Here is a 26939-nt window from a genome sequence, read left to right on the forward strand (position 1 = left end):
TTCTGAGCAGATCCTTCAGCCTCTTCCCCGTTCTTGAAGCAGTAAATAGCAGCAAGCATGTCACGACAAGCCGGACTGTGAGTCGGTCCGGAGTCACACAGATCGGAAGAGCATGCTGACTTCCGAGTTGATGGTCGACGAAGATCAGCTAAGATCACAGCCCATTCCACCTCGATAATGTGTCAAGACACCGACTTGAAAGGCGACATCACCATCAGCGAGGGTGTAGTCATACATCCCAAAGCTACGATCCTGGCTTTGGGAGGACCTATCGAGGTGGGTAAGAACTGTATAATAGAGGAAGGAGCTATCATTATCAATAGGTGAGTCTGATTTCTGATCAACTGTTTGACCGATTAAAGCGTTTGAAACGGTGTCATTTTGACTCGCTGCTGGTCGTCATAACTGACTTAATCATGTGATCATACTCTGTAGGAGTCCGAACGTATTGCGGATTGGCGAGTATAATCAATTCATGGTCGGGTGTCGTACGTCTCACAGTCCGTTCTCCACACCAATCCCTGACCGAGGACTAAGTATATTTTGCGGATTGGACAGGCATAGAAGCGGACTCGATAGGGGATTGGAATACCTTTCAACCTCGTTCGACGGTCTCGGCAGGGCTTGTCATAAGCAATCATTGCACTTTCAGTGAGGTCTCATTCATTCAGATCCATCCTCATCTTCTTCTATCGGTCATCCGTCATCTTCCTAGTCGCTGGATTTATCTACGTCGTTGCCGTTACCGTCATCAATTCAACAAATTGTGTCGGAGATATCTCATGCTGATATACTATATCACATATCGACAACAGGCGCAGGAACGACCTCTTTCCCAGCCTCATCGCATACGCATGAGGCTTCTGATGGGCTACAAACAGAGACAGAGACAATACCGCCTTACACGGTCGTATACGGCGCCAACTCAGACAAAAGGAAATGGGACGGTACGAATCAATTGGCGGAGCAGAATCTGAGGGAGAAGCATATCGAGTATCTAAGGGAGATCGTACCGAAGTGAGTATCCCTTACGGCTAGTCAACTAGCTCTCAGGTCGTGACGAGAGGTGCATGTGCATTCTGACGCGATGTTGACTCTCCCACCGTTCGTAGGTATAACAGACTACGCCCTACCTGATTAAAACCTGAAATCAATCTGATCAGTCCCACAAACAGATACGAGCTATACGACCATACGATTCCAATGCATATACCGGGATGTCGCCTGTGTGCAACGACGACCTGAATGATGTGATGTAACAAGACAATGCATAATGATAACGCTAATCGAGACTTCCAATACTTATGCAAGGTAAACAAACATGCTGGTGAATCAAGTTACAATACGTGACATGGAGCTGTGTGATAGACGATGCGCCGCTTTCTTATATTCCTGTCGAACCATTCCATCCTACTCCACCTCCAAAGGCGGACAGTATATTCCCTCTCTTCAATGCGCCGGCATCCGGCCCTACATCGCGAGTCATAAAGGCCAACTCGCGGTAAAATTCGATCGGTAATGTCCCATACGAGGTCGAGCCGCATTCGAGCTGTTGCGCGTTGTTTGTTCGTTAGCTCAATCACCCATAAATCCAGGATCCATCCCAGTAGTACAGTATTCCCAGAGGCCCACTCACCTCGGAATAGACCAGAGGCTGACTCTTCCCTTCCAATCCCTCTTCGACCACTCGCATACTCCTACGGTACAACGTCAGGGTATTACCAGCAATCTCTACGTCCTTCGCTTCCTCAATCATCTCCACCCGCTCATCGTACTCCAAAGTATATTCTTCGTCTTTGATAATCAACGTAGATGGGGGCGCTACAAAAGTGGATGTTCCAACTTTCGTGCTCTGCTCAGCTTCGAATAAGTTCGAGATGGCCTCAGGGATTTTGTTTTCGGGCAATGTGACGGTCGAAGTCGAGGTGATCCTGGCGTCGTTCGGTCTGAAAAGTATACACACGATAAGCGAATCCCTCCGCAGCTCGCCATTGTCTTGAAGAAATAAGTCATGTGGGCCCTCGGACTCGCCTATCAGGGATCAATAAATCAGACTCCTTGATGACTCCGAAGACAGCCTCGAAAGACCGGGTATGATCGTCCTCATCGGACGACGCCGCGTCCGTGCCGACTTCTGGTATTATCTCAGCTTGTGTTTCGCCTCGCGGACCAATGGATCCTGATATTAGACTCGATCCTCCTGCTCCTTCTGCTTCTGCTTCTGTCGGTGCAGCAAGCGAGGTGCTATGCTCCTGAGCAGCCTTCACGGGATCGCTCGATTCGATATCACCCTCAGTCTGCGTTTCGGACTGCACGCCTGACTGCTCGTGAAGTAATCTCTGTTCTTCCTCCAGAATCGACTTTTCTAGCTTGTCCAGGGCGACATCGTACTGATCTTGCCATTTCTCATTCCTGCTGCGCTCGTTCGTGTAAGTAAACTCCACAAACCTAGACTCAGAAGCTGGTTCGGGGGTCCCAGGATCAGCCGGGGACGACGAAACGGATCTGTATCGTATTCTGCGAAGTTCTTTTGATTTGCCATCGATCAGAGGAAATTGAATCATCGAAGGTGTCAGACTATCGAAAAGAGTCAAAATATCAGCCACTGGGACCAGATACAGGTTGACTGACATCTCATTGGGTAATGCGGAGTTTCAGCTCACCTTGGAGTGAAAATAGGTTTCCTCTCCGGCTTGATGGCTTGTTGACGCGCACTTGCCGCGGTCTCGATTCGGGAGGGGGGCAATAGCCAATTCTTGAGTGTTTCTATAGGCCATAATCCAGGTAAAGGATTATCGAATGTGCCCAATCTACCATCTTTAGGCTGTACCGGCCATAGTAGATTTCCGAATTGTAACTTGAGTCTCTTTTTACCCTTTTTAGCAGTCAGATCCATGATCAGATTCTGGAACTCCTTCTCTCCGGTCCTCTTTTCTCCTCCCTCTTCACCTTTTTCTTGAGGATTAAGTGGCGATGGTATAGGGAAATATGGTTTCTTTTTAGGTACCGGTCCAGCTTGGCCTTCGGTTTTCGATTCGTTCGTGGGGGTAGGCGAAAAACTCAGGTAAGGAGCAAGGTGTAATTTCTCATTCTTCTGATCTATCTCCCTTATAGCGGGTTTCGAATTCCATTCCGTCACTTTCTTCAGCCTGAACAGAGTATGATTCGCGATGGATGGTAAAGTCGACCAGGGGAATGACTCTGTCAAAGACGGTATAAAGGGATATAAGGATAATCGGAGTGGTTGCGTTTGGAAACTTCTGGGTGTGGGTAGGAGCACGTCGAGTGATCGATAGGAAGGTAACACCTCGGAACGTAGGAATGCAACGCCTAATAGCCGTTTAGCGTTTTCGATCTCATCGAAAGATTTTGCGGTTATGCGGTATCTGTCCTCTGGAACGGACTCTACGTACGCTCCACTGGCGTTTGATATAGTCCGCAGGAGGCCGTCGGTGGGTCGGAGGTTATTGATTTCGCTGGGAAGGATCTCGGTGCTCTGAAGAGTCTTCTTTTGATCCGCTATGATTTGGGATAGGTCCATCAGGGGTTTGAGCTTCCCGCTTGCGATCAAGACCTTCTTATTCGGATCTATGTCGCGGACGGTGGACATCAAGGAGCTGGGTTGAGGAATCTCGGAGAAAGGTAGGATTGAGATTGTCAGTCGGTCCCGCCCATGAGTCAGGGACTCGATCAACTCTTCTTGCCGCACAAATAAGAATAGTTCAGGCGGAGAAAGGTCGAAGACTGTTATTCAAGATTAATTTGCAATCAGCCAAGTGCACGCAAATGCATTCTGCCCTATCATCAGGAGTTTGAGCACAGAGTCTGGACGGAAGAGGACTCACCGAATGGATCAGGATCCTTTGGTGCATTTCTAGGTTCTACCCATTTCCACGACTTCATGATCTTCTTGATCATCCCCCCTTTACTGGCTCTCGCATTATGGTATATCCCCAACTGCGTGCTAAACGATTTTACCTGCCGATACACAAACGCTGAATCCAGACTATCGTATATCTTTCGATACAGTTGAGGGTATTTGGGATGCCAAGGATCAGGCGGGTCTCTCTCCGGTTTCTTCGATAGCAAATCATCTAAAGTAGGTGCGGTGTTCGAATTCGAGTTTGCTGCCGAGGGTGATTCGCTTGTCGTGGGTTTGGTGAGAAGATCGGACCAGAAAGACTGATCTGTATCAGTGGTCTTATTCATGTCCCCCATATTTCTATCTGAGGTCGGAGGCACCTGCGTCTGTGTTTGCGGTGAACTTGCAGATTTTTCAGATCGAATTGCTTCAGCCAATTTCCTTGCGCGCAGGAAAGCTTGCTTGGCTTTCGGGTTCCGTCGGATTATCCTCTTACTGCCCCCGCCCAGTTTTGGACCGTTGATATCTGTAGAGGTAGGAGCGGAAGGTTCTGCCTCATAGAAAGGCGCGGTCGCTTCGGCTGAAGAAGCATATTGCCTGCGTTTTGAAGGAGCTGAACTTGATTCGGCATGAGGGAAGATATCGCGTCCAAGAAATTGAGCTGATCGACTAGCCCGGAATGACTGGCGAGCTGTTCGAGCTGCCAGCATACTGCACGTCTGACCAGAAATCGTTCACGAGGTTGGACCTAGACTGTATGTGCTGACGATGATCGAATGACTTTGCTTTGAGTCTTTTGACCTGGTCAACGGTTGATTGCCGAAAACCGAAAAATCACAATTCGCTCGTTGCTGTCGCACGAAACATTCCGGAAACGGAGATCGCCTACAACTCCGCTTTTGCAAGATATCAGATTAATGCGCTCTCTGCCCATCCATTCGTCTGTTCTTGAGCCTCGGAGACGTACTGCTGGCAGTGAGCAGCATAAGGACGACGGCTTGCACAGCGAATGGAAGTGACTCGAAAGCACTTTTAGGGTAATAAGGGCATTTTGACCTTGAGACTCTCATCTACGGCCATAGAATCCAGAAAGCACCGGGTCTCGTCCGCTCCCCGCAGTTTAAGATGGGTATCGCTCGGTTAGTACCAAGGTGGGGGACCACTTGGAAATCCCGGGTGCTGTAGTTTTTGTCTCTGAGAGGACCGAACCATCTCTCCTTGGACCAGTCATCTCTTGCTGTCGCTGCGTACTCTAAAGGAACGTGAAGCAGAAGGAGCGCGACACCCAAAGCGCTTATGGTTGAAGCGATTGATCCTATTGACAGCATAGACACTACGCATAGGACCGGCGTCCTAATAACACCATTCAGCAAGATTTAACAGCTTACATAGTTTCATGAAAGCTCACGGTTTCTTGGAGGACTTGATCCACATGAGAAGTCAGATCAGCTCAGAGCTGACCGCTACAGAAGCGATATGAGAACGGGAATGACCACTTCAGATAGAGGCATGTCCCATTAGTGCTGTGCGCGGTGCTCGTGAATGCTCCTAGTGTTGATTGATTCCGTTTTTTCTTGCCTTTTGGAGGGCTCACACTCCCGAGACAGCGCCTTCCGAGCTTCGCGATTGATCGCCTCCGTTGATATACTTAGTATTGCCGGTGACTGCTTGCATTCTCGCATTGAGCTGCTTGAGCGCGATATATTTCGTTGGGGTCCTTGACTGCGAGGTTAAATATCAAAGAAGACCTTCCTGATGTGGGAAAGCATTGGCCCACAAAGAGGACGAATGGGAGCAGATGATCTCTGGACCAGCTGTTATTGCCACAACGACAGCAGAGAGGGAGGTCACGCGAGTCATTGAATCCGCCCTGTGATCAAACGATGATCCTTTGTCTTCGCCCGTCCATCATGAGACAGGTACTCTCAGTTCACTCATGCATATTGCCTCCACGCAAAACGAGGATGCACGCTTGTGAAATATCGACTCGTTTGAGGTTTGAGTCATGCACGAGACGAGGCAGAATTATCCCTATTCCGTCATCATCATCGCTGGTGCGGCAATTCCGGATAAATTTCTCCTCCTGTACCCGCGGCAGTTGCGTTGAAATGAGCGGTGGACCTGTCGGTCGTGAGGCCGAAAAACGGGATATATTGGAGTCACGTGATATGAACGACATCCGCCGCCCCCGCCTTTTGATGGGTAAAACTCAAACAACTTCATAGGTCATCGATCCAATCCTCACCGTACAGCAAGGAAACCATTCACCGACATCCATCAATCTCATACATCCGATTCAATCGATCCATTGTTGAGGATAATATATCAACCGTCTTCAACTACCCCACAGACGATACTCATCTATCGTCAACGACATCCCATTCAAGATGTTACGTACAATACCGAGGAATATAAGACAAAACGTCACTGTCGCCAGAGCTTTGTCCGCTGCTGCTCGACCATCTTCATCGAAACGACATTATGCCACTGAGGCTCAAGCACCGAGTAAGAATGACTTGTTCGCCAATGGTGGCAATACATACTATACCGAGGAGTAAGCATCTCTCTCCATTCCTTGTCTGTGCTTGCGCCTAACTCGGTGAGACTGACTTGACTACGAATCTTCAGGATGTACCGACTCTGGAAACAAGATCCAAAATCTGTGCATGCTTCTTGGGCTGTATACTTTGCAGGACTGGACAAAGGTCTTCCCTCATCTTCCGCCTACAGTCCACCACCAGGATTCATCGGCGCCGCAAGTTCAGTCCCTACAGCTGCTGACGGCAGTCCAAGAATGAACGTTGAGGGTTCAGGCGACGTAACTGATTATTTGAAAGTGAGCAACAGATCCCCTTTCACGACCTGGACAAGACTGACGGTGTATCCAGGTGCAACTGCTTATTCGAGCTTACCAAGTCCGAGGACACCACATCGCCAACCTTGATCCCCTTCACATTTCTGACGCCGACCTCGACAGCCGTGTGCCCCCGGAATTGAAACTCGATTACTACGGCTGGACAGAAGCAGACATGAAGAAGGAGTTCAACCTTAGCGATGGTATTCTTCCCCGATTCAAGGGATCTGTAGACAATGATAAATTGACTTTGGGTCAGATTATCGAAGAGCTGAAACGAATGTACTGTACGTGTAACATCCTAACTTCCCCGGCGCTTGAAGCGTAATGCTAAAGTCAGGATGTAGGCACCCACGTCGGTGTACAATACGTACACATCGTCGACAGAGGACAATGTGACTGGTTGAGAGAAAGAGTAGAAATTCCCGTTCAATGGAACTACTCCACAGAAGAGAAGAGAATGATCCTTGATCGATTGATGTGGTCAGAGCTTTTCGAGAAATTCATCGCGTCAAAATACCCCAACGAGAAGAGATTCGGTTTAGAAGGTTGTGAGACTTTGATACCCGGTATGAAGGCTTTGATCGACCGATCCGTCGATTCTGGTGTCAAGTCTATCGTCATGGGTATGCCCCATAGAGGTCGATTGAACGTGCTCGGTAACGTTATTAGAAAGCCGATCGAAGCTATCTTGAACGAATTCGCCAACACCGACAAAGATGACACTGGTGGTGGTGATGTCAAGTACCACTTGGGTGCCAACTACGTTAGACCCACACCCAGCGGAAAGAAGGTTTCCCTCTCCCTCGTCGCCAACCCCTCGCATCTCGAAGCCGAAGATCCGATCGTACTTGGTAAGACCAGGGCTATCCAACATTTCGAAGGTGATGAAGGTACCGGTGACTCCGCCATGGGTGTCTTGCTCCATGGTGACGCCGCCTTCGCTGGTCAAGGTGTCGTATACGAGACGACCGGTATGCAAGGTCTCCCCAACTACGGTACCGGTGGAACAATCCACTTGATTGTCAACAATCAAATCGGTTTCACCACCGATCCTCGATTCTCTCGATCAACCCCTTACCCCTCCGATATCGCCAAATCCATCGACGCTCCTATCTTCCACGTGAACGGTGACGATGTAGAAGCTGTCAATTACGTCTGTACCCTCGCCGCCGACTGGAGAGCTAAGTTCAAGAAGGATGTGGTCGTCGACATTGTCTGCTACAGAAGATACGGACACAACGAGACTGATCAACCCTCATTCACTCAACCCAAGATGTACAAGGCTATCCAAAAGCAGCCCACCGTATTATCGATCTACACCGACAAGTTGATCAAGGAAGGTACTTTCACCGAAAAGGAGATTGACGAACACAGACAATGGGTTTGGGGCATGCTAGAGAAGGCTTACGACGGATCTAAGGATTACAAACCATCTCCCAGAGAATGGCTCTCATCTTCTTGGGAAGGTTTCCCCACACCCAAGGAGTTAGCCGAAAACGTTCTTCCTCATTTGCCTACCGGAACTGAGGAGGAGACCCTCAAGAAGGTCGGAGAAGTCATCTCATCCTTCCCAGAAGGTTTCACTCCCCACAAGAACCTTGCTAGAATCATCGCTACAAGAGGTCGATCCGTTGCCGAAGGTAAAAACATCGATTGGTCCACTGCCGAAGCCCTTGCTATCGGTGCTTTATGTTTAGAGGGTACTCACGTCAGAATTTCTGGTCAAGATGTCGAGCGAGGTACTTTCTCACAAAGACACGCTGTGATCCACGACCAAGAGAATGAACAAACCTACCAACCATTGAAACACCTCAGCTCCGAACAAGGTTCTTTCACAGTCTGTAACTCGCACCTGTCAGAATTCGGTACTCTCGGTTTCGAATTAGGTTACTCGTTGGTATCACCTAACTCATTGACGATTTGGGAAGCGCAATTCGGAGATTTCGCCAACAACGCCCAATGTATCATTGATCAATTTATTGCTTCTGGAGAAAGGAAATGGCTTCAACGAACCGGTCTGGTGCTTTCGCTCCCGCACGGATATGACGGTCAAGGTCCTGAACACTCTTCAGGTAGAATCGAACGATTCTTGCAACTATGTGATGACGAACCTAGAATTTACCCCTCTGCTGAGAAGCTGGATAGACAACATCAGGATTGTAACATGCAAATCGTCTACCCTACGTGAGTGATTCTTAAACAGCAAACCTCTTTTCCGTTGTATCCATGCTCATATAACCTTGTCTTTAGTACACCTGCAAACTACTTCCACGTGTTGAGACGACAGATAAAACGAGATTTCCGAAAGCCTGTGAGTTGAGCCATTCGCATCGCACCAGAAAGAAAAGACAAGCAAAGAAAAGAAAGGCCAGGCTGATCTGATACTTTGGGCTTAGCTCATCGTCTTCTTCTCTAAATCATTACTTCGACACCCTCAAGCGCGATCATCCTTGGAGGAAATGACGGGCGACCACACCTTCCAAAGATATTTACCTGAGCCGCATCCCGAAAACCTTGTGGAACCGGAGAAGATCCGACGACACATCTTATGTACTGGTCAAGTTTACTTCCAACTACTCAAGGAACGTGAAGACAAGGGTATAAACGATGTGGCTATCTCTCGATTGGAACAATTGAGTCCGTTACCATACGACCTGTTGACTCCTCATTTGGATAAATACCCTAACGCCGATGTTGTCTGGGCTCAAGAAGAGGTAAGCCTGGTTTTTCTTTTTCTTTACTCACTTTACTACTTAATCTTTTATCTCCAGAGAAAAAAAGTCAAAACACATGCTGATTGAACGATTCTATTTATTCCCTTTTTTTTTGTATAGCCTCTGAATAACGGAGCATGGACATACGTACAACCTCGATTGATTACTGCCTTGAAAGAGACTCAACATCATGCTGGAAAAGTACCGATCTACGCGGGCCGAAAGCCCTCTTCGTCCGTCGCTACCGGTAATAAGAATGCGCATAAGAAGGAGATTGAGATGATCAACGAGATGGCTTTTGCCCCTGCGGAAGAGTCTCAATAATTTGCCTGCCCGTCCGCACCGGCAGCGAAAACACGGACTAAGCGTGTTTGACGCGCAATTCGTGGTGCATGGAGAGCAGGAGGAAAGTGAAAGTGAAGGTCATGCATGATAGGGGAGGTCGTTCCATTTTGTAATAATATCAATTATCTCTTTACGCTATGGCCCATACTTGGTCAGTAGTCAGTAGTCAGATGTCAAATAGCGCGCGTTTGACGGAAATATACACTGCCCAAACCTAAATTAAACAAATACACATAAAAATGCATTGTTGACCTCGATTGATATTTTCATCCATATTCGACACGGTCTATTCTATTCTATTCCGTGTAGTGCGATGCAACTGAGGATGGATGAATCTTGCTGGACTGCTTTTCATTGACTCGTAATTATAGACCGTCATGCACTTCGTTGCCTGCTTTCATGAGGATGCGTCACAATCACAATGATTTCGAGTTGTATTGTTTTGTGTCGTGTTGCATTGCTCGAGTTGCATACCCGTTACTTGCCCAGAGCTTCCTCTCGATCCATCACTTTGCCATCGAGCTTGATGAGGATGACCGTCCGTTGTGGAGTATCGGGGTACTGGTCTCCCACCCAGTGAGCGGTGACTCTCGCAGGCTGCGAGTGTCAAAATCATAGGTTTATCAGTGATCGATGGTCTCTCAGCTCAGGTCAAGGCAAGGCATATTTGCTAAATGCTGTGCACTTAGGGGTTTCGGGAGACATAAACGGATGACCTACCAAATCTAATCCATCTAAAACACCTTCGACAAGACCAGCTGTGAATGCTTCGCAGGACAGGTCGGACATGTCTTTTGGGACTGATATGAATTGCGTCAAAGGTGACTCGTTGGATATCAACATATCTACCACGACCAAGGCGGGATGCGCGTCGTCAGTTGTTTGTACAGTAGGTGCACATGTGAAATGTGATCGAAGAAATAAGGGCTCACACTCATCCTCTGCCTCTGAACTTCGCTCTAAACCGTCAGCAGGTTTCCCAAAGATGAACTTGTATATTTGGGTATGGACGAATTGGAGGATCGGTATTAAACGATGTTCTCGTTTCGGATCCTAGCTCACATGAATCAGTATTTTCCATAATCCTGAAGGGGGACGCAAGCAGTATTTCGGCTTGCTCATTGCTCACTTTGAGATTGGATGTTTGGGTATTTCGCAGTAAGATCAAAGATAAGATCCGTTGACCGACTTCGTACCCCAACGAGGATAACCTATCAAGCGATCATCCCAATGTAACGGTGTGAGCGATTATCTTAGTGACTTAGTGACTGAATGGTTTCATGAGATGGGGATGTCAGGCGGGACACTCACCTCTTCTCCAGATCCGTCACGCTGTCCACCCTACTCTGACTATAACTAACAATCTCCGAAAACATAAACGCCCACGAAGACAGCGCTACCTCGAAAGCCTTCGTCTTGTTCAACGGTCTGTCTAGGATATTCAGGTATTGCTGTTGATTCGAAGCGGAACCTGCTCCACCCCCGCCCCCGACCGAGCCGAAGAGTTGTTGTTGAAGAGAGGAGGAACCTTGTTGGGAGGGTATTATGCTGGACCGAGCTGATTCTCGTCTGTTAGGATTCACATTCGCATTGTTGATTGTACTACTTGATGGATTCTGGCTTGATCCGTACAAAGATGGTGGGTTCGGCGTGTGCGTAGTAGAAGAGGAAGAAGTGATGGATTGTAAGCTGAATCGAGAGGATGAGGAGGGGGGTGTAGTTGAGTATCCGACCGCTTGGGACATCTTATCCGAGGTTTAATGGCAATGCTTGTGGAGTGAAATAGATATTTCCAAAATGTGTCCGCTGGTTCAGTTCAAGCAAGTCTGGATGTTCTCTGATCACCTTATCTATATGTCTATCGATAGAGCCTAGCCAAGCCAAGACAAGGAAAGCTGCCGCCGAGGTTTTGACCTTTTCTCGACCCGCTTTGGCTTCGGCTTCAACGTAATTTATATATTAACTGGACAGACAAGATTCGACCATCCGTTACGCGTCCGAAAAGCTTGTTGCTTTGTTGCCCTGAGATATTCTGATATGTCTATGTCGCCGTTCCGATCCTGATTCTGCCAGTGCTTCTAGAACAGATCTTATGTAGAAATTACGGTACCCGCTTACTGTGCTTTGCTATGCTGTGATGACGACGAAGCCGAAGAAAGATGCATGATGCCAGGTGCTTTGCTCACTCAACTGCGTCCAAATGAGTCAACTACGTCAAGCGATGATCTGTGCGCGGGATGTCAGTAATCAATTACAAGTGGATTGTAATGCTTTCTTGGTAGCTGGATTAGGAATTAAGAGTGATGCGATTAGAAGCTTAAAAGGCAAAGTCCAGATGTCTAGTCTAATTACCCTGAATTGCGTTGGAAGTGGCATAACCGGGGGGATCCCTTACTGCAGTAATACGCTAAACACCACCACCACCACCAAATCACCAGATCAAATCACACCGACTTACTCACCCACCCACCACAACTGATATCAATCTCACACTACACCATCATACTCACTAACAGATCACAAAGACCAGCATAAACCCCTTGATGACACGACCACCGTAAGCAACCTATCATACGACATCATCATCCCCATCTCGACTGGTCATACAGAAATCATCATCAACACGCGTCACCGATATCAGCACCAGCGCTCGGATAACATCTTCGACATCAACTTGGAATAAGATACAAAGTACCAAAACCCCAATCACTCCTTCCCTCAGTATCTTCCCGAACTCCTCTCTCACCCCACATAGTTCACAGCCTATCTGACCAAGATGGGTCAAGGCCAATCATCCTCCAAGAAATTGGGACGTACGTCGTCGAAACAACTCTCCACATCCGACTTGGCAGACTCGTTGGCCAACACGACCATCTCATCCGGTAAGACAGTCGACGGACCTTCTTCTCCTGGCACATCGCCTTCTATGGATATAGCCAACAATGGTCAATTCAGCACACCGGCAAGAGTCAGCGGCAGGCGTAATGGTGGGAAAGAGAAGAACGGGTCTATCTCAAGTTTCTCCTCTACTTCAGCAGGTGGAAATACAACTCGTCCTGCACTAAACACCCAAAATTCATTCGACGGCGCATCATCTGTAAATACAACTACGAACGCCTCGACCTCTTCGCCAACTTCCATATCCACACCATCAAGCAATATACCCACTACGCAAAATATCTTGGCTGCACCGAAAACACGTTCATCCCTCCTCGGACACTCGCCTCCTCCACCCTCAGCTCTATCCGTCTCACCCGGTCAATCAGGATCCCCGCCGTTGAACTCACCGAGTCAGTCTCTGGGCCACATGCAGCGTGACTCGACGTCGTCGTTGTCGCCTGGAGCAGCTCTGAGCGCTACGATCAGTAGGAGCAGTATTGGAGGGACGAGTAGCGGAGGTGTGCAGGTGTTGGATGTGGACAATATGATTCATAGGCTATTGGAGGCTGGATATAGTGGGAAGGTGACTAAGTCGCCTCCCCTCAAGAACGCAGAGATAGCCAGCGTCTGTGCAGCTGCGAGGGAAGTGTTCTTATCTCAGCCGACTTTGATCGAGTTGAGTCCGCCAGTGAAGATCGTAGGAGACGTTCATGGTCAAGTGAGTCTCCATTATCAGCCAATCTTGGTCACGCTCTAGATCTGATGCCAATGCGACTGTCTAGTACGCCGACCTGATTCGGATGTTCGAGATGTGCGGATTCCCGCCATCAGCAAATTACTTGTTCTTGGGAGATTACGTGGACAGGGGAAAACAGTCGCTTGAAACTATACTACTATTGTTATGTTATAAGATCAAATACCCCGAGAACTTCTTCTTGCTTCGCGGGAATCATGAATGTGCGAACGTCACTCGAGGTGAGTCATTGCTCGACATACCCCTTCTGAACCATTTGTGAAGGGATCACACAACTAATATGTGCGAATTGACGCTAGTTTATGGATTCTACGATGAATGTAAACGAAGAACAAATATCAAAACATGGAAAACGTTCATCGACGTGTTCAACGCTTTGCCAATTGCTTCGATAGTGGCCAGCAAGATATTCTGTGTGCACGGTGGTTTGAGTCCGAGTCTGAAGAGTATGGACGATATAAGGAGGATACAAAGACCCACAGGTAAGTCTGCACCCTCGTCATCCGTATACATGTTAAAGATAGCCTGATGCTGATCCGTGACACTCAGACGTACCTGATTATGGACTATTGAACGATCTGGTGTGGTCCGACCCGTCAGATACGGCGTTAGATTGGGAAGACAATGAGAGAGGTGTTTCGTTCTGTTACGGAAAGAGCGTGATAAACGCATTCCTAGCTACGCATGTGAGTCATACATTCCTCTCACTCTGTGACGCCTCTGGATGGGGCAAGCAAGCCGTAGCAAAGCTGACGATGAAGCTCGCGCACTTGCTTAGGATATGGACCTGATTTGTCGGGCTCATATGGTGGTTGAGGATGGATATGAGTTCTATAATGATAGAACATTAGTCACGGTCTTCTCTGCGCCCAAGTGAGTTTTGGCAATAGCCCTTTCTTCAATTCACGGTCAGCGAGTGACAATGTAATACTGATGTGTTGTCCAATCACAGCTACTGCGGTGAATTCGATAACTTCGGTGCGGTCATGTCAGTCTCGGAAGATCTATTATGTTCATTTGAGCTGCTCAAACCGCTAGATGGAGCGGCTCTGAAAAAGGAGATGACGAAGTCGAAGCGGAAAAGGTGTGTTCACAAAGCCTATGATACTTTTACCATGTCTCATGTCAATACGGGCGACCAAGACAAGCTGAAACGATATTTGCATAGCTTACAAAATCATCAATCACCGCCTAACAATCCTATGGCTCAAAGCTATTAAAATTAAATTCACTCACACCTCACCTCACATCAACTCATACGCAATACGATATACTTCATACTCGATACTCCGCCCCTGATCATACCCGGCCCAATCCTATTACTGCTCACCATGCTCGTACTCGCTTCGGCAAGCCAAGGTCGACCGTTCTTCCTCACATCAGCGCCATGATATTGGGATTCATACATGCCTGGTTGGCAAATCAGAGCATCACACGTCAGAAGATGGCGAAAGCTGAGAACGACATTCGACGTGTCTGCCGACAAATCGACAATCGGAAGGTTGCATAATAGGCAAGAACTCGAACAGATTGGATCACGGTGCTCTGTGCCCGTCTTCGCGTCTCCACTCCTCCACTCATCATTGGCAATTGCCGTCCGCATTGCCGAGGCCAATGGCATTCAACACAATACACTCAAGATCAAATTGTCCCATGTGCTGGATGATCCTTCATCTTCCACTCTTCCATTCTTCCATTCTCCCACATTTCGGTCTTCGGTCTTCGCTCGTCGCTCGTCGCTCTTCAACAGCTTCTCTTGGTATTTGGTCTAATGTTGTCTTATCAAATATGTTCATTTCCTCTCCCACTGTTCGCTCACTTTCCCACTTTTCGCAGTGTTTTTGACGCACCCAAAACACTCAGCTCGCTTAGTTTGTCTCTTTTTTCAGGGAAAAGTATATAGTAACACCAGCCAACAATTCACAATCCACAATCAACAGTGAGACGTATAGCGATATCAGTAAACGTATATGTTCAAATAACGATGCAAGGGTAATCCAGATCCATAGTCCATAATAATCCGTCCATTTATTTACAACTGCGTAACTCACTCTTCTAGCGAGGCCCACTGAACCTACAAACATACGACGCGTTCATATTGCATCTCACCCCTTACTCCTCACGCCTAGGTCCGTCGCAGGCGGCCGCATGCTCAGATGAGAGAAGAGAAAGTTGCAGGTGAACACGAGATATATGGATACATTGGTACATTGGTGCATTACGCATTACGCATTACTGAATACTAAATATGAAACAGGCTTATCCGATCCGATCCAATTCGATTCGATCCGACGTGACGATACTAATTATACAATGTCTGGTTTATATATATGTAAGAACAACTCTACGATTTGGTGTTATATACGATATACAAGATACATAATACAAATGGTGTGAAGGTGGAATTGGACGTTTACACACTTACAATCGGAAGGGGAATAAATGTGGTGATGGTAAAATGATGTTCGTTATAGGTTATAGGCTTGAAAGAAAGCCATTGATGGCCGGGGACAGTGATAAGCCTGAGATTTAAACGCTAAGACAGATTACTTCTCGGATACGTTTGGATTGGCCTTAAAATTATAGCAATCCCAGTAATTTGGGTTCTCTGGAAGGATCGAAATGTCTTCTTTCCTGCGCCTGCGCCTGAAGACCACCATTGCCGGCTCCATGACCCATATATGGTGGCCCTTGACCTTGACCTTGGCCGGAGCCTTTAGCGTCTTTCTGATTGATAAACCCATTCTGTTTCTTGGTCTGCTGTGGCAGTGGGTGTGGCTGTTGATGCAGGAGATGCGAGGTGGTTTTACTTCGACTCATCGAAGCCGGTAATTGTCCTTCTTCTTTCTCGTAATGAGGTACATTCGGTGTGGATTGGGTATTATACCCATGTATGTTTTTCTCTAATGCAGGTCTGCTCGACGAAGAAGAGGGTGAGGCGGAGGTCATATGTAAATTAGAGGGGAATTTATCATTGTGCGAAGTAGATAGAGGGGTGGATGAAGGTGAAGAGGGCGTAGTGGGTGTAAATGCGAAGGGTCGAGTGATACCGAGCGAAGAGAGGAATGAGGGTCGTCTAGATGAAGGCGGGGTTGGGAATACTGCGTGATGGGATGGTTCACAAGATGAATCAGCTAAGATAAGAACGATAAATTGATTTTGGACTAGTTGCACCCACCATCACTCCCGAAACTCATTCGCCTCTCTTCAGGCGTCTCGCGCTCGGCCCGATCGAAGCTATGAGTTCCGCTCTCGAAATTGGACAAAAGCTGTTGGAGCCGCGTCTCGAAGTGTCCATGGCTATGCTCGTGCCCTGCAGTGAGGGGAGGTGTACCCCCAGGAGTGTACAATGCAGAGTTGGGATCCATCTGGGCGTGCGTGATGGAGAGAGAACGGGGTTTGTGGTTGCTGGTAGGAATCGGCTGTGACATCTTGTTGAATACTAGATTCTTGTTTGGGTTGACTTGGGGTTATTGACTATGATAGACTACGTCTTAAGACCGAAAAAAGGCCAATGCTGTCTGGTCGACCGTGTTTAGATTATATGCTGGACAGATGAGTCGGGGAGTCAGCCTATGACGAAACGAATATGACGATGACGATGACGATGACGATGACGATGGAGAAGATCGAGATGGAATGAAGATAGCAATGCAGTGGCGTGAGAACACCCAAAGGACTGGAGTGGAAAGATTGATGTTTGACGAGGCCGCGAAACCATCTAAAGGAATGTTCGAAAGAAAGCAGTGATTACAGGTGAAAGGCGGGATGTCATATACGAGCACGCGAGCGAGCGATGACACGATCACACGCCCTACATGAGAGCATGAAAGGGATAGATGAATGCGGTCGCCCGACATGATCGGTCCACTCGAGCAGGGTTGGGTGGGATAGGTATGGCAGGAGAGAGAAAGTGGAGAGGCTCAATGTGATCCAAATTTGAGAGAGCGCTTTGTTCGCCATTCTCTCAAAGCTCATGCAGTACAAGATGACTCGATCACCTCGTTCCATGCACAGATAGCGACGATGGGAGACGCACTTACGATATTCACTTGCTTGAATGAAGGGCACCTTTGTCCTTGTAGTCTAGCTTCAGATACTTCCTCGATCCAGAATCTCGTCTAGCTTGATATGTTTATGTTTTCCAAAGGGAGTCTGCTGGGTTGAACCTGATCGATGTCCGGTCCGATCTGCGTTCTGATTGTCCAGATGTCCGATGTCCAGGTTCTTTCGACTGTACCTGTTCTCGAGCGTCTGTTCTGATGATGATGATACAAGGCGTTCGAATACAACTATACAATGGGGCAGTCGATCTGTTGATAATTTGTTGTACTGTATAATCCGATATCTTTTATAGGACAGGTCGTATGAGCTGGTTTGTTTTTGCATGTCTCGGTGTAGAACAGAACAGCTCCACCGTACCATACAATACAACAACAAAAGAGCATCAGTGAGTCCTCGGGGATCCGCGTCACGTGATCAAATAAAGACGATTTCGGATCTTTCGGCTTGCGATTCAGAGAGATAAAAATACGTCATATACCGTAACTGCATCTAGTAGCGAATCGTATTGAACTGGATTCATTCATACATTCGTGCTAGTAAAGAATCGTCTATCACCTGCCTCACGATGTTCTTCTCTTCAACAACCTTACGCTCGCATACTTAGACACACTCAACCGTATTCAATTAATCACGATCATAAACCACAATCGCCATGTCCGTCCTCCGACTCCAAGCTGCTCGATTAATCAGACCCGCTACTGCTGCCCCTTCGGCCAGAGTGTGGAGCAGGGGTTATGCTGCTAGTGTCCACGGTAACGACCCTAAGGTGAGCAGCTCTTCTTGTTTCTATACAACCCATATCGCAGCAGAGCGCGGAGCGATATCATGAGGAGGGATCATGCCGCAGCGGATGGAGAACTGCGCAGAGGAGGACGTCCACGGATATTGAGGATTATCGCGATGGGAAACACGCGGGCCAATTCACGGTCGCTGACGTGCTTTTTGGCGAGAGCAGATCATCGAAGAAGAGAAACAAAAGAACTTGAAAGGTAACCAAGATTCATCCGCTCCTCACAAGAACCATGCTCCCGGATGGAACGAGCATCTTGCTGTGAGTCACCTTCTCCTTCGCTCTTGTATTTTCGCTTGGTCGAGAAGCTGACGGTCGCGAATTTGAGTCATAGTCAAACTCTGAAGCTGCCGTCAAGGTAAATAAACCGTCTTCTTTCACAAAACACCGTGATATTCCTGGAGCCTGTCTGACTCAACCCACTATTGCGTTCTAGGCCGACCAAGCTGGACCAGCTGGTAAACCCGGAAAAGATCTCCAAGACGCCACCGTGAACCGTAAGTCGACCTCTCTATTCAATCCTCTCGTTTTTGTACCAGATCCCAAAAACCCGCGTGACTCATTTGTGTGTATTTGAGAGCTTCCTCTGGGCGAATGGCTGACTCGAATGATACTTTCCACAGAAACTCACAAGAAACACCACGAAGAATCCTATACTACCGTCAAGAAGACTACCGAGAGCGAGGACGACGTACGTGCGTAACTTTTTGTCATTAACGATACAGATATAGCTGATCGTTTCTAGAAATAAAAGGTTCGAGCTGATGCGGGTCCCGCACCGAGAACGTAGATATCGTACGAGGATGAAGACAGGTCAGCGGACCGGAGTGGAAATGGAGAATTTAGTAACAAGGTCATAGTCGCAGTCATAACCTAACAAAGTAAATCAAGTATAAATTACGTCAACGTCAATCCAAGCATAGCGAATCCAATGCAATCGTGATGGAGAATCATCATTGACCTGTACGCATACCACACTGACCTCTTGATTCCACTTAACATGTTGCATGTGTAAATTGCGGCACAGACCACAGGTAGGAATTTACTATAGTCCATATACTGTATGACAAAATACGATAATTATTGATACTGTCCCAGAAACAATCAAGGCTATCTCTTTTTTACGCAAATCTATTCACTATACAAGCTTCTGACTTATCTGACAATGATCAACCGAAATCCCCTCATAATCACACGGACCTAATCTTGATTATATTGATATTGACAGTATCGTCCTTATGGGTCTTACAAAGCCCTGGGACCTTGGGTAATACCAGCCGCTTGATCATCCTCATCTTCCCATCTAACGCTCTTTACACTCTTAACAGATTTCCTACTTTGCCTATCTGCGGTTCTGCTATTGCTAGAATACATGCTCATTCGAGTATTGCTTCTCATGCTATTCCCGCTCTTCTGGGAATACATAAACGATTCGCCCGATCGCGGGGGAAGAAGTATAGAAGTTGGATGATGTGAATTTGACCTTGGATTTGGACTTGGACCTGATTTACTCTGATCCCATAATGGCTTTTCATACCATGCTTTGGTGATTCTGTCGTCCCCTTCGACTACTGCTCCAGAAGGTAAAGGGGAAGTCATGCTCCTCGATGGATGGTAAGGATGAGAATGAGAATGAGGGGGAGCCAATGTGTTGTTTTGACCTTGGGTCTGGTGTCGGCCTTGATACTGGTCTTCATACGACGAAGGCGGCAAACTAGAATGTCGTAACATTGATCCAGTGTAGCTTGTCCGTTTAGGAGAAGGAACGGTAATCTGCACCATGTCGCTCGGAGTCGGTGCAGAGGTCGGCGCGAGGGGGTAATGTATAGGAATAGGCGAGGACGAGCTAGGGTAAATCATCGTTGGTAATTGAGAGTTGATCGTTGGATTAGTGTATGTGAGTGGGCTTGGTGTATAGCTCGAAGGCGATTTAAGGATACTTCCCATCGAACCAGCTCCGGACCCAACGTCTTGACTGGTATTCGTACTGGGCTCCGCTCGAATCACTTGCATTTGCTGTTGAGGCTGACCAGAACCAGAACCTCTCTGCGAGTTCCCACCCGCCGACCCTCCTGATCCGAAACCGGAACCGGAACCGGTAGCTGAGCCTTCTACGTAAGCTGAATATTCCCATATCCCACTCGAATGCGCTGTCGATCTCGTTATCCTCCTCAAGTCTTTTACTCCTCTATCGATCCCCTCCGCACCTGATTCCGGTGATGTGTATTCTGGGACAGGCGATAGGACAGCGAAAGAGCCTCTTGAGCCTGCTGATCCGGCGGAATGCGGCCCAAATAAGAGGCTCCGAGGGAATGGTCCTGTACCGTTCGGAGCGGGTGGTGGGGACGGTACAGCACTGACATTGACATTGACACTGTTGGAGCCGGAGATGTAGCTCGCAGATGATCTGGGAGGTACTAGGTAATTGTACTGATCAGCCGGATTTTGATTATGATTCTGACCATGTGGATCACCCGTACTCGTGCTGGAATTCATCGTTCCGCTTCGATGTAAGTTCGAGGAACCGTGCCCGTGGGAGAGAGAAGTTCTTGAATAGATTGAATTCCCATCTTCGGACGGTTCGCCATTCCCATGCGGATGGATGAACATACCGTTTGAGCTGAGGATACTTGTCCGTCCTGGAGGAGCGTAGGAAGATCCCCAAGTCAAGTGGCGTAATTGTACATGTGTGGGCTTGTAATTCAGATCATCGAATTCATCAATATTGGTCTGTTCCATGCCGACACCCACTCCAGGACTCAAAGCTTGGCCAACATTATACGGGTACCCTACTTCCGCAGCGACTGGACCTGGACCGGGTCCGGAGACGATAGTGGGGTAAGGGCTATTCCCATTAGAATTCATCGAGCCGTGTTTACCCCCAAGTCCGGGTCCGAAGGAGCCAGTAGCGCTCGGCGGGGGAGGTCGCATGAAATTCACTCGGACTGGTTGATGATCTTGAGAAGAACGTTCTCTTTCTGTCCATGCGTTTCCAACGATCTGCGTCTGCATCCTTGGATCATCAGAATGTGTATGGTCCGGCTTATCTGCGCTGATCCACTTCTCCGGATCTCGATTGTTTTCGTGATCGTGATCGTGGTCGTGATGAGAGGTGACGAGTTGAGATCGTCTGATATATCGCATGTTCTCAGCAGAAAGAGAAGCCCGTTTGAACGATTGTCTGATAGAGCGGAATTTGGAGAAGATCGGGAACAACTTGGAATCGAACATCCCATTTCGTCCATCGCCCCTTTGATCAGAAGTTTCAGCTTCGGGTGCAATAGGCTGAGGAGAAGAGATGTTGCGTGATTTGATGATGAATGAAGAAGTCTTCTTGGGACCAAATACCATTACCCCGCCAGGCAGGTTCCTTAGGGTATCGCTCGACGGTACAGGTAAAGACAGGTTTCTGAAGGGTGCAGTGATTTTTGATAACAAGCCTCTCATCTGACTTTGACTATGGCTTTGCGCATGAGCAGCGTCATTCGGATCACCGCCGAGTAGTTTGAGCGTTTTGACTTTAGTACTTGCACTTGGACTGGAAGAGACTCGGCGAAGGTTCTTGAGTGGACGAGACAATAGAGCGCCGAGACCTTCTGAACGAGAGGCGAACGAGGGTGCGGAGAATCGACTGATGGGGGGTGGTCGTGCAGCTGAAATTGGTGGCGAAGGAGCGGATCGACGTTTCTGCAAGGCCATACAGCTCCGTCAGCTTTATTCCTAGGCTCGCATGCGCGGTCCTGTTATCAGGACCTTCAAAGGCCAATCACCTCATTCTCCTGTGCATCCACAAGATCTTTGACACCGTAAAACCAACTAGACCTCAAAAGCCTAGTCTTCTCTGCTCGCTGGCGTTTCTTCCACCACCTCACGATGAACAGTATAGCAGCTATGAGGGCCAACAATGCGAAGATCCCGCCTATAGCTGCTCCAGCCGCAGTAGCTTTGTTTGACCCGCTCGAGCCTTCCTCCTCTTCATTGCCGTCTGGAGAGGAGGATGAATTATGGTTCAGGGGGTTTAAGGTTGGTTTGGAGTTCTGAGAGGCGAGTGTAGGTGGACTATGAGCTGATGAGGTCTGTATACCTGCGACTCCGGGGATGACGGCTTTCGTGTCAGTCTCTGCTTTGGACTCTGGATTCATGGGCTCTGCATCTGAGGCTGTGGAGGCTGGGGCAAGGGCATCGGCGGTATCTGAAGAGGGCGGGCTGCTTTCAGCTTGAATTTGGCTGGTAGGCTCAGGTTGTAAGGCGTCAGAAGTGATGGGCGCGAGTGGATCGACGGAGGTGGAAGTTTCGATGGCTATGGTTTCAGTGGACTCAGAAGTAAGCGTAGGCCCAGTGAACACTGCTGACAGAAGATCCGATGATACCGAAGAGCCTATCGCAGGTACGTTTGATGCCAACGAAGGGGTGGTTGTTATCGGTACTGGAGATGGCAATGACGACGAGCTTGAGATCGAGATCATTGACGTACGTGTATCGCTTTCTTCCACTTGACTAGTCTCGATCACTGGGGCACTACTACTAGTGGGCAACGGCACGTCAGGGACTGCAGCGCTTGTGGACGCGGCAGAAGAGGCAGACGATGTAGGAGCCGTAGTCGATTGTGGCAGAGGTGACGATGAAGATGTGGCCACTATAGATACTGGATCAGCAGCGATTACCTTTGCTCCGTATCCGAGCTCAATGACAGGTAATGGCTCACCTGTGCTCTCGACAGCTGTGGTACTCTCACAACCACCCATTACTGTCTCAGTAGGTACTTCAATCAGACTTGTCGACTCGGTGATACTGAGAATCAAGGACCACGAAGTCGTTGGCACAGCTGGGATACTGGAAGTAGATGTAATCGTTTGACAATCTTGTTGATCTTGCCTCCGCTGGTGATCATACCTGTGACGAGATTCCATGATCGATCTTCGTGACCATCGTCGAGCGGCGTGAGTGCCTGCCATACTGCTGAAAAGTGAACTTGATACATGGTTATCGGTCGATAGGTCCTGATCATCGAGCATTGCTGAGGTCGTTGCCGATTCTTGAAGCTCACCAACAGGTGAAGTGGGTGAAGTCAAATCCGATTGACCGCCGCTCGCCGGATTGGTCTCACCAGTGACGGAAGACATCGATGTGGTACTGAGACTTGAGAGATCGCTACCACCACTGCTGCTACTAACGCTGCTGCTGGTGAAAAGGTCGCCTGAAGAGCTTGCAGTGGAGGAAGGGGATGCGACGGAGGATGAAGATGATGGGCTGGAGATGGGGCTTTGACTCGGGGCCGGCTGATCGGGCAAAGTGCTGCATATAGTAGTAACCCATGTCGATATGCTGGGGCTGGGTGTCGCCAGGACTGCGGAGGAGGAGGTAATCGTACTTGGTATTATGGAACTGAGGATAATCAGAATGATACATCAGCTGCCGCTTTCTGTTGCCTTGACAGTCCTAACTCGACTCGATTAGACACTTGATACAGGTCACTCACGTGGATGTGGAGAAGAGTGTTGAGATCGGAGTAGGTTGACAAGCCATCTTGACAGATCTGTCCTCCTGAGATTTTGTTAGAGTCAACAGCAGAGACTGTCCCCAGTGGTGAGAGCGAGATGAGGATAACGATGTCCAATGTCGACGGGGCGTATCGATTTTGTTGTTGTATCTCGGCTAGGAAAACTTCTTTTTCAGTAGCTCAGCTAGCGTGACAGAACATATGTGAGAATGAGTTGTGTGGGTGTTAGAGCTTGGGAGCTGATGGCGATAATCGAGGGAGAATATGGTTGGTCTTCGCAAAGCCACTGAGTCAAAGTCTCTGGAAGAGACTTCAGTGGAAATGAGCAGGGAAGATATCGAGCGACTACAGTCGGTTACCCCAGCATCGTCACATTAGTGTGATTCCAATACCAGTGAACTAATCTTCCCATACACACACAATCATCCCGTTCGACCCGTTTGGCGATCCATATTATGGGCAAAATCTCATTGTTCTCCTGCGAAGAATCGATCAAGGTAATTTTCACTAGTACCCTTTGTTTGATACCTTTGGCAGCTCTTTGCACCGTTTGCAGCATTGCAGCTTGTTATCAATCCCCACGCATGTAAATCGACACTCTGAAGTATTCCCCGAATCGACAAAGGAGTATCATGTATACTCGGGCAAAACATGATGATGTCAAAGGTATGAGGACTCCTTTGGGCGCCTTGAGACGTCTTCCGTTAGTCCAAGGAGGCAAGCGATCGTGTACCAATAACATGAGTGTGAAATCACTCTTCAGCGCACGATTGGCTATTTGTGCCGAGATTCACCAGCACAATCTTTCTGGCGGTCATTTCGACAATGTCATTCAAATTACGAGGCAGTGGTGACGCTGCATCATGCATGATCAAAGCGATGTGAGCGACTTCAGGAGACGTCTGTCAAGCTAAAAAATTTATCGAAATAAATGGGTTGATACTGAGAATTACCGGGGTCAAAGAAGCCAGATATAAGCAAAGAAGATATCTTATCAAGAGTAAGCCCCAAGCTGAGACGTTGAAATACCTAAAGATGAGTGAAAGAAGTTAAATTATTGAAAAGAATCGAGGGATCCGACTCTAGTTGATCCAATCTCTAGAAGCACCGTAACATTCTCCCCAGAGATCCCTAACGTTGAAGCCGTAGTACGAGGAAGCCTGGATGGCCATGCCCATACATCCTTGAGCACCGCAGATGTATTCTTGCTTACAAGCTTCGTTTCCGTAGTTGAAGATAGTCGAGATCTGGTATTCTTGAGTAGCCCTGTAATAACCTTCATCTCCATTGAAACCAATGATAGGCCCGCTGAATCCGACTCCGATCTCGTGCGATTCATCGAATCTCTTCGTCAAATCACTGCCTTCCCCGCCCTCGACTTCCCCAGAAGTAGTTCCCAGATGGATGTTGGCTTGATCGAGCTGGATGACACCTGCATCATTATCGATACTGTAAAGCAACTTGACTGGGTGGGTAGTACGCTTGAAGCCGTCGTCAAAGGCGATCTCGGTGTCAACTCTAGCATAGGTGACGTTGGAGTCCGCTCCTCGTTTGAGATTTTTGGGCAGGGTGGCTGGGTTTCGTCCGTCCCCTGTCAAGACAGCTGCGATACTTCTGAAGTTTCGAACGGTAAGAAGAAGGAAGTAGGAAGATAAGGCGAGAGTAGCGGTAGATACAGCTACGGCAGTACAAGTCTTGGTCACCCAATCCCAGGTGTATTCGTGCAAATTACCAATGGTGTCGAGGGGATCTGCCCGCTTGGCAAGTGCGTTGGTACCGTTGTAAGACGCTGTGGAGTTATCGGCAGTCACGTCCACGTCGATGGTGTTGACATCAAGGATGACTGCCCCGTGGTGAGAGACGAGATCTTCGAACGAAGCGAAAGTAGGGATACTGTCCCCTCGAGGAAGGGCCTTGTGGTCCCGCTGGATCACTCGGCCGTTGGCGGTCCCGAAGGAGGTGGTGATGCTGAGAAGCAAGACCAAGGTGGATGGGAGATGTGCGAGGGAGTGGAACATGTTCAGAGATTTCAATCTATGTGATCCTGTGGGGTTGTTGCCTTTCAAGAGGAATGGGTGTTTCTTGATGAGATGAGTGGGAAAGAGGAAAACTTCAGACCGTACTTCTGACACTCAGCCCTATTTATGCTTTTCAGAAACGCAGAATCTGTCCAGCAAGACGAACGTTCGCAATTCTGCACGATGCAGACTGCTCGACAAACATCATCGGACAGCAACTCTTCGTTCCTATCACTTATCGTGTCTCAGCCACATTGACTTTAGGGGGTTATCGTACTGAGGGTCAAGATCCCAATCATCGATGAGTGTATCTGCAAGATACTCTCGGCCGCCATCGTGTAGATGCCAGGTCCTTTCTCGGAGGGGTAAATGATTACTTGGCGCAATGATAGGCGTATTTCTATCAGGTGGTTAGGCGATTGTGGACCCCTGAGTCCAAGGTGATGCCGTGAGGGAACAACGGAAGGCCGCATGCCGTGTTGAATTCGTGGAGAAGGAAAAGGTCAAGGAAGAAGTACTCTCGTTGTCTTTGATCGATACCCTCCCGGGTCGTAGAGGCAATTCGTGCTGAACGGCTATTTGTCATTCTTCATAGACAAGACGGCCCGATGCAAGATCTAAGTCTAGGGGTATCATATGTAGCGATTCAGGACTGATAGGAAAATTACGGAACACGTTGCCCGTCTGCTACCGAGATGAGGGTCCTCATACACGATGTGACGCCGAACGGATACCCATGAACACTCGATGTACTATGTACTCAGAGGTCCTTCCCTCGAGACGAAGAGAGACCTTTTTGGGGCGTTCGTTAATTGTACATTCGTACGACGGATCATAGGAGATATGCCGGTTGGACAGGCACCGTACCTAGATTAACTTTTATCAGGACAATCCGCAGTGACCGCATGTGACAGGTCTTGAGCTGATTGAATACTGTTGTGCAGCAGCAGCGCAAGCGGAAGGAGGTCTGGTCCGGGCGTGACTTCACTGCAACCTGAAGAGTCGTCCGGCCGAGCAGAGTGTGACGCAAGATATCTCCTGTCGAAAAGTCCTTGGCCCGTCAGGTATGCTGTTACCTCGCTTATGTTGAGGACCGTCTCGCACCGACAAGGAGAAAAGGAGAAATGCCAAGCATATGGCTTATCCCTATTTGA

At 48.3% G+C, this 26939-nt stretch overlaps 9 protein-coding genes and 1 non-coding gene across 10 annotated transcripts; 5 read left to right on the top strand and 5 right to left on the bottom strand.

Moving 5' to 3' along the window:
• Positions 1 to 57: 57 nt before the first annotated feature.
• On the top strand, positions 58 to 1137 carry I303_103811 (uncharacterized protein; the record flags this gene model as incomplete). Its single annotated transcript, XM_065968850.1, has 6 exons — positions 58 to 77; positions 144 to 323; positions 436 to 488; positions 559 to 651; positions 816 to 1017; positions 1113 to 1137. 6 exons carry the CDS (start codon positions 58 to 60, stop codon positions 1135 to 1137), a joined length of 573 nt encoding a protein of 190 aa, XP_065824922.1.
• A 247-nt stretch (positions 1138 to 1384) lies between these two features.
• Positions 1385 to 4572, bottom strand: I303_103812 (uncharacterized protein; the record flags this gene model as incomplete). The annotated part of the gene is made up of 5 exons (XM_065968851.1): positions 1385 to 1549; positions 1637 to 1946; positions 2032 to 2577; positions 2664 to 3744; positions 3846 to 4572. The coding sequence occupies 5 exons, from the start codon at positions 4570 to 4572 to the stop codon at positions 1385 to 1387; spliced, it is 2829 nt and encodes a 942-aa protein (XP_065824923.1).
• Positions 4573 to 4933: 361 nt separating this feature from the next.
• I303_103813 lies at positions 4934 to 5049 on the top strand. The gene has a single exon (XR_001936500.2). It is a non-coding gene; the product is annotated as a 5S ribosomal RNA (ribosomal RNA).
• A 1200-nt stretch (positions 5050 to 6249) lies between these two features.
• On the top strand, positions 6250 to 9757 carry I303_103814 (oxoglutarate dehydrogenase (succinyl-transferring), E1 component; the record flags this gene model as incomplete). Its single annotated transcript, XM_065968852.1, has 7 exons — positions 6250 to 6416; positions 6491 to 6698; positions 6751 to 7003; positions 7064 to 8903; positions 8970 to 9030; positions 9116 to 9433; positions 9554 to 9757. The coding sequence occupies 7 exons, from the start codon at positions 6250 to 6252 to the stop codon at positions 9755 to 9757; spliced, it is 3051 nt and encodes a 1016-aa protein (XP_065824924.1).
• Positions 9758 to 10255: 498 nt separating this feature from the next.
• I303_103815 (uncharacterized protein) lies at positions 10256 to 11523 on the bottom strand (the record flags this gene model as incomplete). The annotated part of the gene is made up of 5 exons (XM_018407148.1): positions 10256 to 10375; positions 10499 to 10623; positions 10711 to 10831; positions 10908 to 10989; positions 11090 to 11523. 5 exons carry the CDS (start codon positions 11521 to 11523, stop codon positions 10256 to 10258), a joined length of 882 nt encoding a protein of 293 aa, XP_018263956.1.
• A 1031-nt stretch (positions 11524 to 12554) lies between these two features.
• Positions 12555 to 14632, top strand: I303_103816 (uncharacterized protein; the record flags this gene model as incomplete). Its single annotated transcript, XM_018407149.1, has 7 exons — positions 12555 to 13376; positions 13441 to 13633; positions 13712 to 13894; positions 13962 to 14098; positions 14191 to 14285; positions 14365 to 14496; positions 14581 to 14632. 7 exons carry the CDS (start codon positions 12555 to 12557, stop codon positions 14630 to 14632), a joined length of 1614 nt encoding a protein of 537 aa, XP_018263957.1.
• Positions 14633 to 15992: 1360 nt separating this feature from the next.
• Positions 15993 to 16843, bottom strand: I303_103817 (uncharacterized protein; the record flags this gene model as incomplete). Its single annotated transcript, XM_018407150.1, has 2 exons — positions 15993 to 16513; positions 16591 to 16843. 2 exons carry the CDS (start codon positions 16841 to 16843, stop codon positions 15993 to 15995), a joined length of 774 nt encoding a protein of 257 aa, XP_018263958.1.
• A 1286-nt stretch (positions 16844 to 18129) lies between these two features.
• I303_103818 (uncharacterized protein) lies at positions 18130 to 19144 on the top strand (the record flags this gene model as incomplete). The annotated part of the gene is made up of 6 exons (XM_018407151.1): positions 18130 to 18243; positions 18433 to 18528; positions 18602 to 18625; positions 18704 to 18764; positions 18891 to 18958; positions 19058 to 19144. 6 exons carry the CDS (start codon positions 18130 to 18132, stop codon positions 19142 to 19144), a joined length of 450 nt encoding a protein of 149 aa, XP_018263959.1.
• A 368-nt stretch (positions 19145 to 19512) lies between these two features.
• I303_103819 (uncharacterized protein) lies at positions 19513 to 23793 on the bottom strand (the record flags this gene model as incomplete). The annotated part of the gene is made up of 3 exons (XM_018407152.1): positions 19513 to 21954; positions 22038 to 23652; positions 23747 to 23793. The coding sequence occupies 3 exons, from the start codon at positions 23791 to 23793 to the stop codon at positions 19513 to 19515; spliced, it is 4104 nt and encodes a 1367-aa protein (XP_018263960.1).
• A 1056-nt stretch (positions 23794 to 24849) lies between these two features.
• I303_103820 (uncharacterized protein) lies at positions 24850 to 25785 on the bottom strand (the record flags this gene model as incomplete). Its single annotated transcript, XM_018407153.1, has 1 exon — positions 24850 to 25785. The coding sequence occupies one exon, from the start codon at positions 25783 to 25785 to the stop codon at positions 24850 to 24852; it is 936 nt and encodes a 311-aa protein (XP_018263961.1).
• Between the last annotated feature and the right edge of the window lie 1154 nt (positions 25786 to 26939).

Source organism: Kwoniella dejecticola, chromosome 4, assembly GCF_000512565.2.
Source record: "Kwoniella dejecticola CBS 10117 chromosome 4, complete sequence".
NCBI classification, from domain to species: Eukaryota; Fungi; Basidiomycota; class Tremellomycetes; order Tremellales; family Cryptococcaceae; genus Kwoniella; species Kwoniella dejecticola.